The sequence below is a fragment of the Humulus lupulus genome, chromosome 8 (genome assembly GCF_963169125.1).
Source record: "Humulus lupulus chromosome 8, drHumLupu1.1, whole genome shotgun sequence".
Taxonomy (NCBI): domain Eukaryota; kingdom Viridiplantae; phylum Streptophyta; class Magnoliopsida; order Rosales; family Cannabaceae; genus Humulus; species Humulus lupulus.
Genome location: NC_084800.1, coordinates 176854035 through 176865984, shown reverse-complemented (window position 1 = coordinate 176865984; position 11950 = coordinate 176854035). Strand labels below are relative to the sequence as shown.

The following is an 11950-nucleotide window of genomic DNA, read 5'->3' as shown; positions in this document are numbered from 1 at the left end:
TAGGAATTAATCATGAATGTCATAGAGTTGATATGACAAATAAGAAGGTCACGGGATGACCTCCTTACCAACTTCCAGGTGCCTTCTCCTATAAATATGGAGACCCTGGGAGTTGATAAGGGTTGGAAAAAATAGTCTCAGAAGAGATATACACTTTGTAACCAAATATCCAGAATATATCAATAATATTGACTAGTGGAGTAGAAGGAATTTAACCTTTGAACCACTTAAAAACGTGTCTTGAGTCACCTAGTTCATCCCCTAAGATTTCATATCTGTGACGGTTCTACTTTCAGCACTAATCCCTTTCTCTTCTTCTCTTAATTACCTGTTAGCGAAGAACCGCGTCAACAAAGCTGGTTCACTGTTTTTATAATATATATATATATATATATATAACAAAATGAATTATAGTTCAATAGTATATATAAATATTTATATCAATATTCTATATATATATGACATCTAAACACAACATTGACATAGATATATATTTACATAACTATATGACATATATATAAAATACAATAATATTTAAAAAGAAATTAATAATAAAAATAAAATAAGAACAGAAAAAATCATAGTGTATACAGTAGTATACATGAATAAACTATTTTTAGTTTCTAATAAATCTCACAATGTCTTTTGGTGAATTTGATGAAGAAAAAAAGCTTCATGAATTACGTGATAAAAGACAAATTATCACACAAATTTATAAGATAAAAAATAACATGTATGCCTTTATTATTTTTAAATAAATATTATTTAATTATTTAAATTATCATAAAATATCTTTAAAATATTCTATTTTAATTAATTAATTTATTTATTTTTGTTAAAATTTATGTTTATTCTAATTTTTGAATTTGGTAGTAACAACAAAATGTTATATATTATATGTTTAATATAATATTAAGTTTAAGTTTAATTAAATTTTATTTAAGTTATAAAATATATAATTTTATTATTTTTAAATAATTATCATTATAAAATATCTCAAAAATATCTTATTTTAATTTATTTAATTAATTATTTGTTTAATTTTATTTAGGTTAAAGTGATTGTTTTTAGAATTTACTATTAAGTATAAAAATATTATGCCACTTTTTTTTTATTTTTTATATAGAAGATATATAAATGTTCCACAACTCTGGAGTAAGCGAGGTACAGTGTCTTCGATTTCTTCAGAACTGCTTGCGGATCCATTCTCTCAGGTCTCTCTCTCTTACTTTCATTCATTACCCATCTCCTGTTTTTCCATATTAACATTATCCAGTGCCTAGGGCTTACTCAGACTACCTTTCTCGGTATTTTTGTTCCTAGTTTTGCTATATTTCTGTTTAAGAATCATGCCTAATAACTGTTTGATGAAGTGCTTGTTACAACAAATTCTGGAATACCATGTGTCTCAACGAAGACTTGGAGAATATAGTGACAATATGTTCTTTCTATCGTCTAAGAAGATATTGTAGCATTTGGTAATAGGAGGAGAAGTTTTCTCAGTTCTTTGCTGTATTTAAATTTGAGCAATTACCCTTTTTTTGTTGGTTTTTATTCGTAGGTTTCTAGACAATTTTGAACGCAATAACCAACTTAAGACTATGGCCATGTTTAAGTTTAAGGTTCGTGTTTGTGGTTAAATTTCATTACTTGTAGCTTGTTCTAATTACTCTCGAAATTGCAATGATAATCCGTTTAGAAATGAAACAATTCCCGCAGAGACAGAGCTGGAATTTGTAGTGAGAAGCTATATAGTTTTTCTAAAATTTTAGGGGGGTTAAGATGCCCTTTTTCTTAATTTGAGGATTTTTTAAATGAAAATAACCAAGTAAAAATATAAATTGGGGTCAGGCCCCCCTACCGCCATCTCGGCTCCATGCTTGAATCCCACCATTGCACTTGTGCTAACTAATGATGCAATGTTCTTGCTTGGCCTTCTAATTATTGTATTAATAACCTACTTAGCGCATGTTTGGGATGCTGGATAAACTAAGTGATTAGGATTAAAGTAAATTTGATCACCTTGGCCTATCTTTCACTTAGAAGCAGATAGCACAGCAATCCTGTTGGGTATCACAACTCTCCAGCTGATGATTCTTCTACTTTTTATTTTTGGCTAAACACTTTAATTTCTTTTTCTTTTTACTAATATTAATCAACAAAATTTATGCATTTATTGCAATATGCCTCACACAGGATCTCATTTGTATTTGTTAAACAAAAATAGTATTCTGTTGTTTAATATGGCCAACACAGGATGGGATTTCATCGCTGCCTTGGGGAACCAATTTTTAGGACTTAATGATCAGTCAATTTAAGGTGGAATCCATTTAAATGGGATTTAATAGAAGATGAACCTATATTTTACTAGTTAACTCTATATAATATTGAGTTATGTTCTCTAGTAAAATTTACCTAAACCTTTTATGGGAAGATTTGCATGGGGGTAGTGTTCGGTTTTTGGAGAATTTATGGGTGGGGGATTTGACTTTGGCTGATAGATTTGCATGATTGTATAGAGTTGCAAACTCAAAGAATGACTTAATAGCACTGTTGAAAATAAGGATATGGGTAGACATAGGGATAGGGTTTCTCATGGAATTTAGAGTTTATTAGAAACTTAAATGATAGAGAGCTTTTACAAATTTCAGATTTGATAATGGTGTTGGATTCATTTAAATGTTGCACTTTTGTAGTTGACAGGATGATTTGGAGTTTAGATGGCTTGGAGGTGTTTTCATGTAAATTTATTTTCAAGAAGTTAAACAAATTGGAGCTTAAAGCAAATATCCGCATGAGAAACCTTTTGTTAAATCAGCTAATTTTGGAGTACTGGATGTATGGAGTTGATGTTGATACTTTTGCTTGGTTTGGTTCTTCTATATGTAAGAATCCAAATATTACATTATTTGAATAGACACTAATGTATTCTTAATGTTTCCTTGTCATATCTCACATGCATTGGTGTTTTAATCACACTAGATGGACTAACAATTTTTGTTGTAGATGAATTTACTCTATTTATTTTGAAGTTTTCCTGATTTGGATGAAACTTACATGTTATGCTTATGTCCATTTTGGCCTAGAATTGTATTTGCATGTACGCGGATGTTTTCTGTAATCAAATGTTTTTAGATCTGAAAACTTTATAATTATTCAGCTTATCATGGCGGCGCCGGGTGTGGAGTGGCATGTGCGACCTCCGAACCCTAAGAATCCGATCGTCTTCTTTGACATTACAATCGGCACCATCCCAGCCGGGCGTATCAAAATGGAGCTGTTTGCTGATATTGCCCCCAAAACTGCCGAAAACTTCAGGCAACTCTGTACTGGCGAGTACAGAAAAGCTGGACTTCCTGTTGGCTACAAAGGCTCTCAGTTTCACAGGGTCATTAAAGATTTCATGATTCAAGCTGGTGACTTTCTCAAGGTTGCTTCTTCTCCCTTTTTTTTTTCTAAAAAAAAACTAGGATCCCCACTTAACCTTACAATATTTGGGGATCAGGAAACTATAGTAATTGCTATGTAGGTACCCAAGAGGGACTTGAACTGCAGACCTTGTGAGCAAACCACATGCCTGACCATTTGACTTACCCCTTTTGGGTCCTCCTCTTTCTTCTCTATGTTCCTCTACAATCCTAATCCTTCAAAGGGTGTATTGAGATTTTGATTTGGAAGATTCTTTTTGCTTTGCAGGGTGATGGTAGTGGTTGTGTTTCCATCTATGGGCATAAGTTTGATGATGAGAATTTTACTGCTAAACACACTGGTCCTGGCCTCTTATCAATGGTATACTTCCAGTTCTGTCACACTAATGTTGTATTGTTTTAAGCTTTTTAGTTCCAAGTGAAAGACATTCTCAATTCTAGCTTGTAGCTAATTTATTTATGAAGGTTTATGTTGATTATTGTGAATTGTTCATTCAAATTATTCAATCAGGTCTTGTTGTTTGATGCTTGCTTAGGATAACATTGCATCACATGAAAATAAGATAGTGACAAATGCAAACAAGTGAGTGAGTTGCTTATTTGCTTACCGTAAATAAATTACAAAAATAGAATAGGGTATGAATAGTTTGCTCATTTAGAAGCAGAAAATTCTCTATTATATAAGATAAGAAATTTTTTATTTGATAGAGGGAAGAAAAACATATAGTGATGATAAGGTATCATCTATTAATAAGGGATCATCTTGATAAATACAAAAGGTTCCAATCTCTTAGTGGATTGAAAAAAGGAAACACATTAAAATCATTAGTCTTATAGATCTAAACAGCTAACCATAATTTAATTTAACCTATCAAATTCTATACCCTAAAGATCCTATTATTTTTTTTCTAGTCAAAGAGACCAACAAGGTGCTTGTGTAGCAACGTGCCTTTTTTTTTTTTTTTGCGTTTTCCCACCTTCTGTCATACTCCTCCACATGATACCAAGATATCTTGGCAATGGAATACTAATGCCAATGGAATTCTGAATTCCATCAAAGACAGACCATATCTTGGTAAAAAGGGCAGTGTAGCAATAGATGATTTCAAGACTCGCTGCTTTTAGTGGTGTAGAATATCAAGATGTCGATTCATATTCAAGTGTATTTATTACTGCTTTTTTTTCCTAGTTAGTAGATTTACTGCTTTGCTTAGTTCCTATTTACAGCTGTATTTTATTTTCCTAGGTATCGTTTCCTCTTCTGTATTAATTAGCTGCTTTGTATGTGTATATATATACCCCTATTCTCTATGAAAAAGATACAGAATAAAATTATTCTTTTACCACAGTAAGCTTCATGGTATAAGAGCTGTAGTTGGCTTCTCTGTTCACCTCTGTTTTTCACTAACCAAAACAGAGCTCCTGCTCCTCAGAAGTACAGCCCTTCTGTCAACTACTCCTTATCATTATTTCATTCTTATTTGTGATCTCTTGCTATTTGCTTCAATGGCAAATGGTGGAAACACATCTCCAAAGAGTGGTGACTCCTCTTCCACCACTAATTCTCAAAAATCTTCAACTCCGGTCACTTTGCTCCCATCAGATAGCACTGTTATTCCTGTGACCAGTCACAAACTCAACGGTCAGAATTATCTTCAATGGTCCCAATCTGTTATGATGTTCATCAGTGGTCGAGGACGTGACGACTATCTTACTGGGGCTGCCGTTCAACCAAGTGTTGATGACCCGCAATATAGGAGCTGGCGTACTGAGAACAACTTGGTGATGTCTTGGCTAATCAACTCAATGACAACTGAAGTCAGCGAGAATTTTCTTCTCTACAAAACAGCACAAGATATTTGGGAAGCAGCCCGAGATACTTACTCCAGCCAAGATAATACTTCTGAATTGTTTCATGTGGAAAATCTCCTCCACGACCTTCGACAAGGTGAAAACTCCGTTACCACATACTTCTCTGCCCTTAATCGATGTTGGCAGCAACTAGATCTCTTTGAAATTTATGAATGGAGGTGTCCAGATGACAGCAACCAATTCAAACGAATCACTGAGAAAAGACGTGTTTTCAAGTTTCTTTTGGGCCTTAATAAATCCTTAGATGAGGTGAGAGGTCGTATACTCAGTACCAAACCTCTACCTAGTCTTCGGGAGGCTTTTTCTGAGGTTCGTAGAGAGGAAAGTCGCAGGAAAGTGATGATGGGACAGCCTGAATCTGCTGTAGAAATGGATGGATCAGCCTTGGTAGCCCTCAAAACTCAAGTCATACCCGATTCAACAGCGTTTAATAGTCGTGGGGGGCCTCAACATCATGACAATCGGTCTCGTAAAGGTAGACCATGGTGTGATCATTGTAAGAAACCTGGACACTACAAGGAGACTTGTTGGGTGCTGCACGGCAAACCACCAGATTGGAAACCAAGACGAGATCGGGATAGCAGAAACAATATGGCCTCAGTTGAAGCTGAAAAGACCCTGCCCAATGTGCAAAATGTGCCTTTCACAAAAGATCAGCTTGAGATGCTTCAACAGCTTTTCAATAGGCCTTCTCAATCAACCATGGCTTCTGATTTAGGGGCAGTCACTTAGCCAAGGTCCGATAATCATTCTCTACATGTTGCAAAGTTATCTTCTAGCCCTTGGATTGTCGATTCTGGCGCATCAGATCACATGACAGGTGACAAGTCATTTTTCTCTCAATACTCTCCAGCTAAGAGTTGTCATACCGTTCGGATAGCAAATGGTTCTCATGCCATAGTTGCTGGGAAAGGAACCATACATCTCTCTAAAACCCTGACTCTTTATTCAGTCTTATTTGTTCCTGATCTTGACTGTAATTTGCTCTCAGTTAGCAAGCTTAATAAAGATTTGAACTGTGAAACTAAATTCTTGACAAACTCTTGTGTTTTTCAGGACTTGGATTCGGGGAGGACGATTGGCAATGCTGAACTTTGCTCTGGCTTATACATCCTCAAAGGAAACAATTCCTCTTCATGTCGTGTTCCTAGTTATCAGTGTCAGAATGTCAGTTTTGAGTCTAGTAAAGATAGTGAAATTATGTTGTGGCACCAACGATTAGGTCATCCTAATTTTACGTATTTAAAGCGCTTGTTTCCCTCGTTATTCAATAATAAGAATCCAAAAATATTCCAATGTGATGTTTGCCAATTTTCAAAACATACTCGCAGCAACTATCCTCCTCAGCCTTATAAATCATCTCATCCTTTCTCTCTTATTCAGGTGATATTTGGGGACCTACAAAAATATCCAATATCACTGGTGCCAGATGGTTCTTGTTATTGGTAGATGATCACACACGCCTAAGTTGGACCTTTCTTATGAAAGAAAAATCTGAAACAAGTCAAATTTTCAAAAACTTTCATGCTATGGTTCAAACCCAATTCCAAATGAATATTCAAGTGCTCAAAACAGATAATGCAAGAGATTTCTTCAATTCCTCTCTTGGCCCTTACCTTGTTTCTAATGGGATCGTTCGTCAAAGTTCATGCGTGGACACACCACAACAAAATGGAGTGGCAGAACGCAAAAATAGACATCTGCTTGAGGTGGCTCGATCATTGCTCTTCACTTCTACTGTTCCTAAGAGATTTTGGGGGGAAGCGGTTCTTGCTGCAACCTACCTTATCAATAGAATGCCTTCTAGAATTCTAAAGTTCAGAACTCCAATGCAAACTTTCCTTGAATACTTTCCAAAATCTCACTTGGCTTCGCAAATTCCTCTCAAAGTTTTTGGATGTACTGTATTTGTTCATATCCATAGTCAAAATCGAGGTAAATTGGATGCAAGAGCCACAAAATGTATCTTTGTTGGATACTCACCCAACAAGAAGGGATACAAATGTTATTGTCCTACTTCCAAGAAATTTTTTCACTCAATGGATGTAACTTTTTTTGAACACCTTCCATACTTCTCCAACTCTGCGATTCAGGGGGAGAACTACAACCATGAATCACAGAATTGGGAATGGTTTATAGATTCGAATCTGCCAAATACTCATAAACTTCATTCATCAATTCCAACACCTCTAGACCAGCCATCAACTAGTACTTGTCCTAAGTCTACACATCCTGACTAGCCATCAACTAGTATTTGTCCTAAGTCTACACATCCTGAACCTCCATTTCAATCTATTCCCCTTCTTTCTCCAAAAAATAATATCAAGGTTTACACAAGAAGGAAAACCTGTGAACAGCCTGTGCCAGTTCAGCAAAGCCATGAGTCCAATCTGAGACCAATCAATCCTGAGATTGTGCAAGAAGAAACTGAACTTGACCCTCGTATTGAGTGTGATTCAGAGTTAGACAAGCCAATTGCTCAGAGAAAAGGAGTCAGGTCATGCACTCAACTCCCACTTCGAAATTATTTGTCATACTCAAGTTTGTCTCAGAACTTCAGAGCTTCCATCTCAGCCCTAGATCAGATTCAGATTCCCAAGACTATTCATGAAGCTCTTTTGATACCTGAATGGAAGGCTGCTGTTCTAGAAGAGATCCGAGCCCTTGTAAAGAATGAGACATGGGTGATTACTGATTTACCTCCTGGAAAGAAGACTGTGGGATGTAAATGGATCTTTTCAGTAAAACAAAAGGCTAATGGGAGCATAGAAAGATTCAAAGTTCGTTTGGTGGCTAGAGGTTTCACTCAATCTTATGGGATCGATTATCAGGAAACCTTTGCTCCTGTAGCCAAATTAAACACAGTTCGAGTCATCTTATCTGTTGCTGTGAACCAAGATTGGCCTTTGTATCATTTAGATGTTAAAAATGCATTCTTGAATGGAGATCTTTTGGAAGAGGTATATATGGATGTTCCGCCAGGTTTTGAAAGTAACCACTCTAAGCACCAGGTATGTAAACTTCAAAAATCTCTTTATGGGCTCAAACAATCACCTCGTGCTTGGTTTGAAAGGTTTGCAAGAGTACTTAAAATAGATGGTTACTCACAATGTCAAGCTGACCATACTTTATTTGTCAAACACTCATACAACAATAGAATTGCATTATTGATAGTGTATGTTGATGATATAGTAGTTACTAGAAATCATGAGGAGGAAATCAATCATCTAAAGAACTTGCTTTCTAAGGAGTTTGAGATCAAGGATCTTGGGCAGTTGAGGTACTTCTTAGGAATGGAAGTTGCTCGTTCCAGTCATGGTATCTCTGTCTCTCAACGGAAATATGTTTTGGACCTTCTAAAGGAGACGGGAATGAGTGGGTGCAAACCTGTAGAGACACCCATGGATCCTAACATTAAATTGGAGCCTCGTGGTGAAGGAATAGTGACAGACAAAGGGAAGTTCCAACGTCTTGTGGGTAAATTGATCTATCTAACTCATACTCGCCCAGATATAAGCTTTGCTGTTAGTATAGTTAGTCAATTCCTGAGCAATCCTTCAGAGGGACACATGGAAGCTGTATATCGAATCTTAAAATATCTAAAAAAGGATCCCGGAAAAGGTCTCATGTTTAAGAAATCTCTCAATCGCTCGCTTGAAATTTACACAGATGCTGATTGGGCAGGGTCCCCAATTGATCGAAAGTCAACCTCTGGCTATTGCTCCTATGTATGGGGTAATTTGGTTACTTGGCGAAGTAAAAAGCAACAGGTGGTTGCTCGCAGTAGTGCAGAGGCTGAATTCCGTGCTTTAGCTCATGGAATTTGTGAAGGGATCTGGATAAAAAGACTATTGGATGAACTTAGAATCAATGTAGAAGACTCCATAGAAATGATGTGTGATAATCAAGCTGCTATTGCCATAGCCAAAAATCCAGTCCATCATGATAGAACAAAACATGTGGAAATTGATAGACATTTTATAAGTGAGAAAATTGAAGGCAGAGTAATCTCACTAAAGCATGTTCCTTCTCGTTTTCAGATTGCTGATATTCTTACTAAGGCTCTACATTGTCCAAATTTTCAGGATCTGAGTTCCAAACTTGGTTTGACAAGCATATATCGTCCATCTTGAGGGGGAGTGTAGAATATCAAGATGTCGATTCATATTCAAGTGTATTTATTACTGCTTTCTTTTCCTAGTTAGTAGATTTACTGCTTTGCTTAGTTCCTATTTACAGCTGTATTTTATTTTCCTAGGTATCGTTTCCTCTTCTGTATTAATTAGCTGCTTTGTATGTGTATATATATACCCCTATTCTCTATGAAAAAGATACAGAATAAAATTATTCTTTTACCACAGTAAGCTTCAAGTGGAATAATATTATTTCATACCAGGTGGATTATTATTAATATATGATCAAAATGCATTGTAAAATTATCTAATCACAATCCTCTTCTATCTAGCATTCCAAACTCGTCCTTTAGAGAACCAACTTCCATAAGATAAGATGCAAAAATTTCTAATGTGATTCTCTTCCCTTGGGTGGTATAATTGTGAAGTTTCAGCTAACATAGTTCCTTCAAGTTTCTCCTTGTAATATTCCTTGGGGTTGGGGCTCTCTTGAGGTTTGACATAATTTAAATCTAAAGTCCACTCTCTCTTTATGACGACTTGCCCACTGAAATTTTATCGTTGTGTGATTCACGTAGGCATCCTTGGGATTTTAGAAACTTCTTGTACTTCAACCCTTGAGAAACAGTGCAATTCTAATGGAGTTTTAACTAGAATTCGCAGTGCCCCTCCAGAAAAGCTTCCATATCATGTTTGGAATTTTCCCCACTATGTCTCCTCTTTGATTATGTATTTTTTATTTTTCTCTACATGTTGCGCTGATGCTGGCAGTACTGAATATGCACTGCTTATATTATTTAATTGTTAATTAGTTTCTTCGCTGAAATTCTTCTTTATTTTACAAGTTTTATGGGAGATAAAAAATTTGATTTCGTGGACTGATGGCATGTTTTTATTTTTCTCCTCTTGCAGGCAAACAGTGGGCCAAATACCAATGGATGTCAGGTAATCTTTCAAACTCTAAACATTTGGACACCCGTGCATAAGAATGTCCACAAAGCCACTACTCTCAAATGCATTTTAATAACATTTATTGAGTGATTGGCATTTGGCACTTGTTAGTTGTGTTTCCAAATGGCCTAGTTTTCAACTTTTCAGTTCTTTAATACTTATTATTTATATCTTCTTAAAGCGAACATTACTAAAATTTCTTTGCTTATATAAAAGTGTATGTCTAACTACATACATTATGATGTTAAATAGAAAATTTTGTTACTTTGTTTTGAGATTTAGATAGGAAGTGGCTACCTTAATGTATTCTTCCTGGTGTCCTTTTTAGTTTTTATAATAAAGTAAATTCTACGGGGGATTGAAGGGCATCAATTTTTTCAAGAGCTTTTTGTTTTTGTTTTTCGAATTTATAAATATTCAAATTGTATTATTCATTGAGTATTGACTAAACTTTTTTTCCTTTCCATTGTTGAACACAGTTCTTCATTACTTGTGCTAAATGTGACTGGTTGGATAACAAGCATGTTGTTTTCGGGGTATGTACAGTACATTCTAAGATCCACGGTTTTCTGTGACAAATCATTTCTCTTTTAATATCTGAGAGTTCCCCTTTGAGTTTTCTTTTCCTGGTAAATTTTCCTTAGATAGTCATGATATTAGATCTGAAGTTGGTAGTGGAACCAATCCAAATTCAAAATTTTGTATATTATTATGTCTATATGGTCATGCTTCATAGTTTCTATTTATTCAATTCTGTTTTTTGCTTGGTTGAGTTGGGTCTGATAATTTGGTCTCCTTTCCATTGTCTGTTTTCCTCTTCTTTTGGGTGCAGAGAGTACTTGGAGATGGTCTTTTGGTAGTGAGGAAGATTGAGAATGTGGCTACTGGTCCCAACAATAGGCCTAAACTTGCATGTGTCATTGCTGAATGTGGGGAGATGTAAAAAAACTTGTGGAAATTACACTATACATGATATTTTTTGCCACTTAACTTTTTTTTTTTATGGGAATCTGCATTTGTTATTGTTTCTATGTTTTTTTTTAAATTTTAGAAAGTTTTATATATGGTTTTATGAGAAAATCTGAAACTTAATGGGTAAAAAAGTTTGGCTTTTTAAAAATTAAGTTTAGAAAAGTTAGGAATATGATTAAGTCATATTTTTATATATTAACTATTAAAATTTTATATTTTTAAAAAATCTCCTAAAAACATTTCAATATAACTCTTATTTATCATTGACCACCTAATGTAGAGAGTTTCTTATTATAAAATAATAGTTTTGTATTTTAGTATTAAACATCTTTTTTGGCCCTTTCAAGTCATAACGTGGGTAATTTTGCTGAGAGGTTGCAACCCATAAAAAGACTGGTAGATTAATTTTTAAGGAAAGCATAAATAAGAAAATACCCATATTTAATCTATGAGCTGAATCAAGAGTAGATTCATTCAAAAAATTACTTCTAATGTGAGAGCAATCTACAAAATGGTAAGCTAGCAAGAGGGTGGATCATATGGAAGATCTTATCTCTGCTTACATAGTCCTAACACCAAATGATTTTTTAAAAC

At 35.0% G+C, this 11950-nt stretch overlaps 1 protein-coding gene across 2 annotated transcripts; it reads left to right on the top strand.

Annotated features, from left to right (window-relative positions):
• The first annotated feature begins 1111 nt into the window (after positions 1-1111).
• Positions 1112-11413, top strand: LOC133798694 (peptidyl-prolyl cis-trans isomerase CYP22). Of its 2 annotated transcripts, XM_062237131.1 has the most exons (6): positions 1112-1214; positions 3161-3430; positions 3697-3789; positions 10346-10378; positions 10864-10920; positions 11217-11413. In XM_062237131.1, exons 2-6 carry the CDS (start codon positions 3167-3169, stop codon positions 11325-11327), a joined length of 558 nt encoding a protein of 185 aa, XP_062093115.1. In that variant the 5' UTR covers positions 1112-1214; positions 3161-3166; the 3' UTR covers positions 11328-11413. The 2 variants fall into 2 exon arrangements, with proteins under 2 accessions (XP_062093115.1, XP_062093116.1); XM_062237132.1 differs by lacking the exon at positions 10864-10920 and having other exon boundaries at positions 1128-1214.
• The last annotated feature ends 537 nt before the right edge of the window (positions 11414-11950 follow it).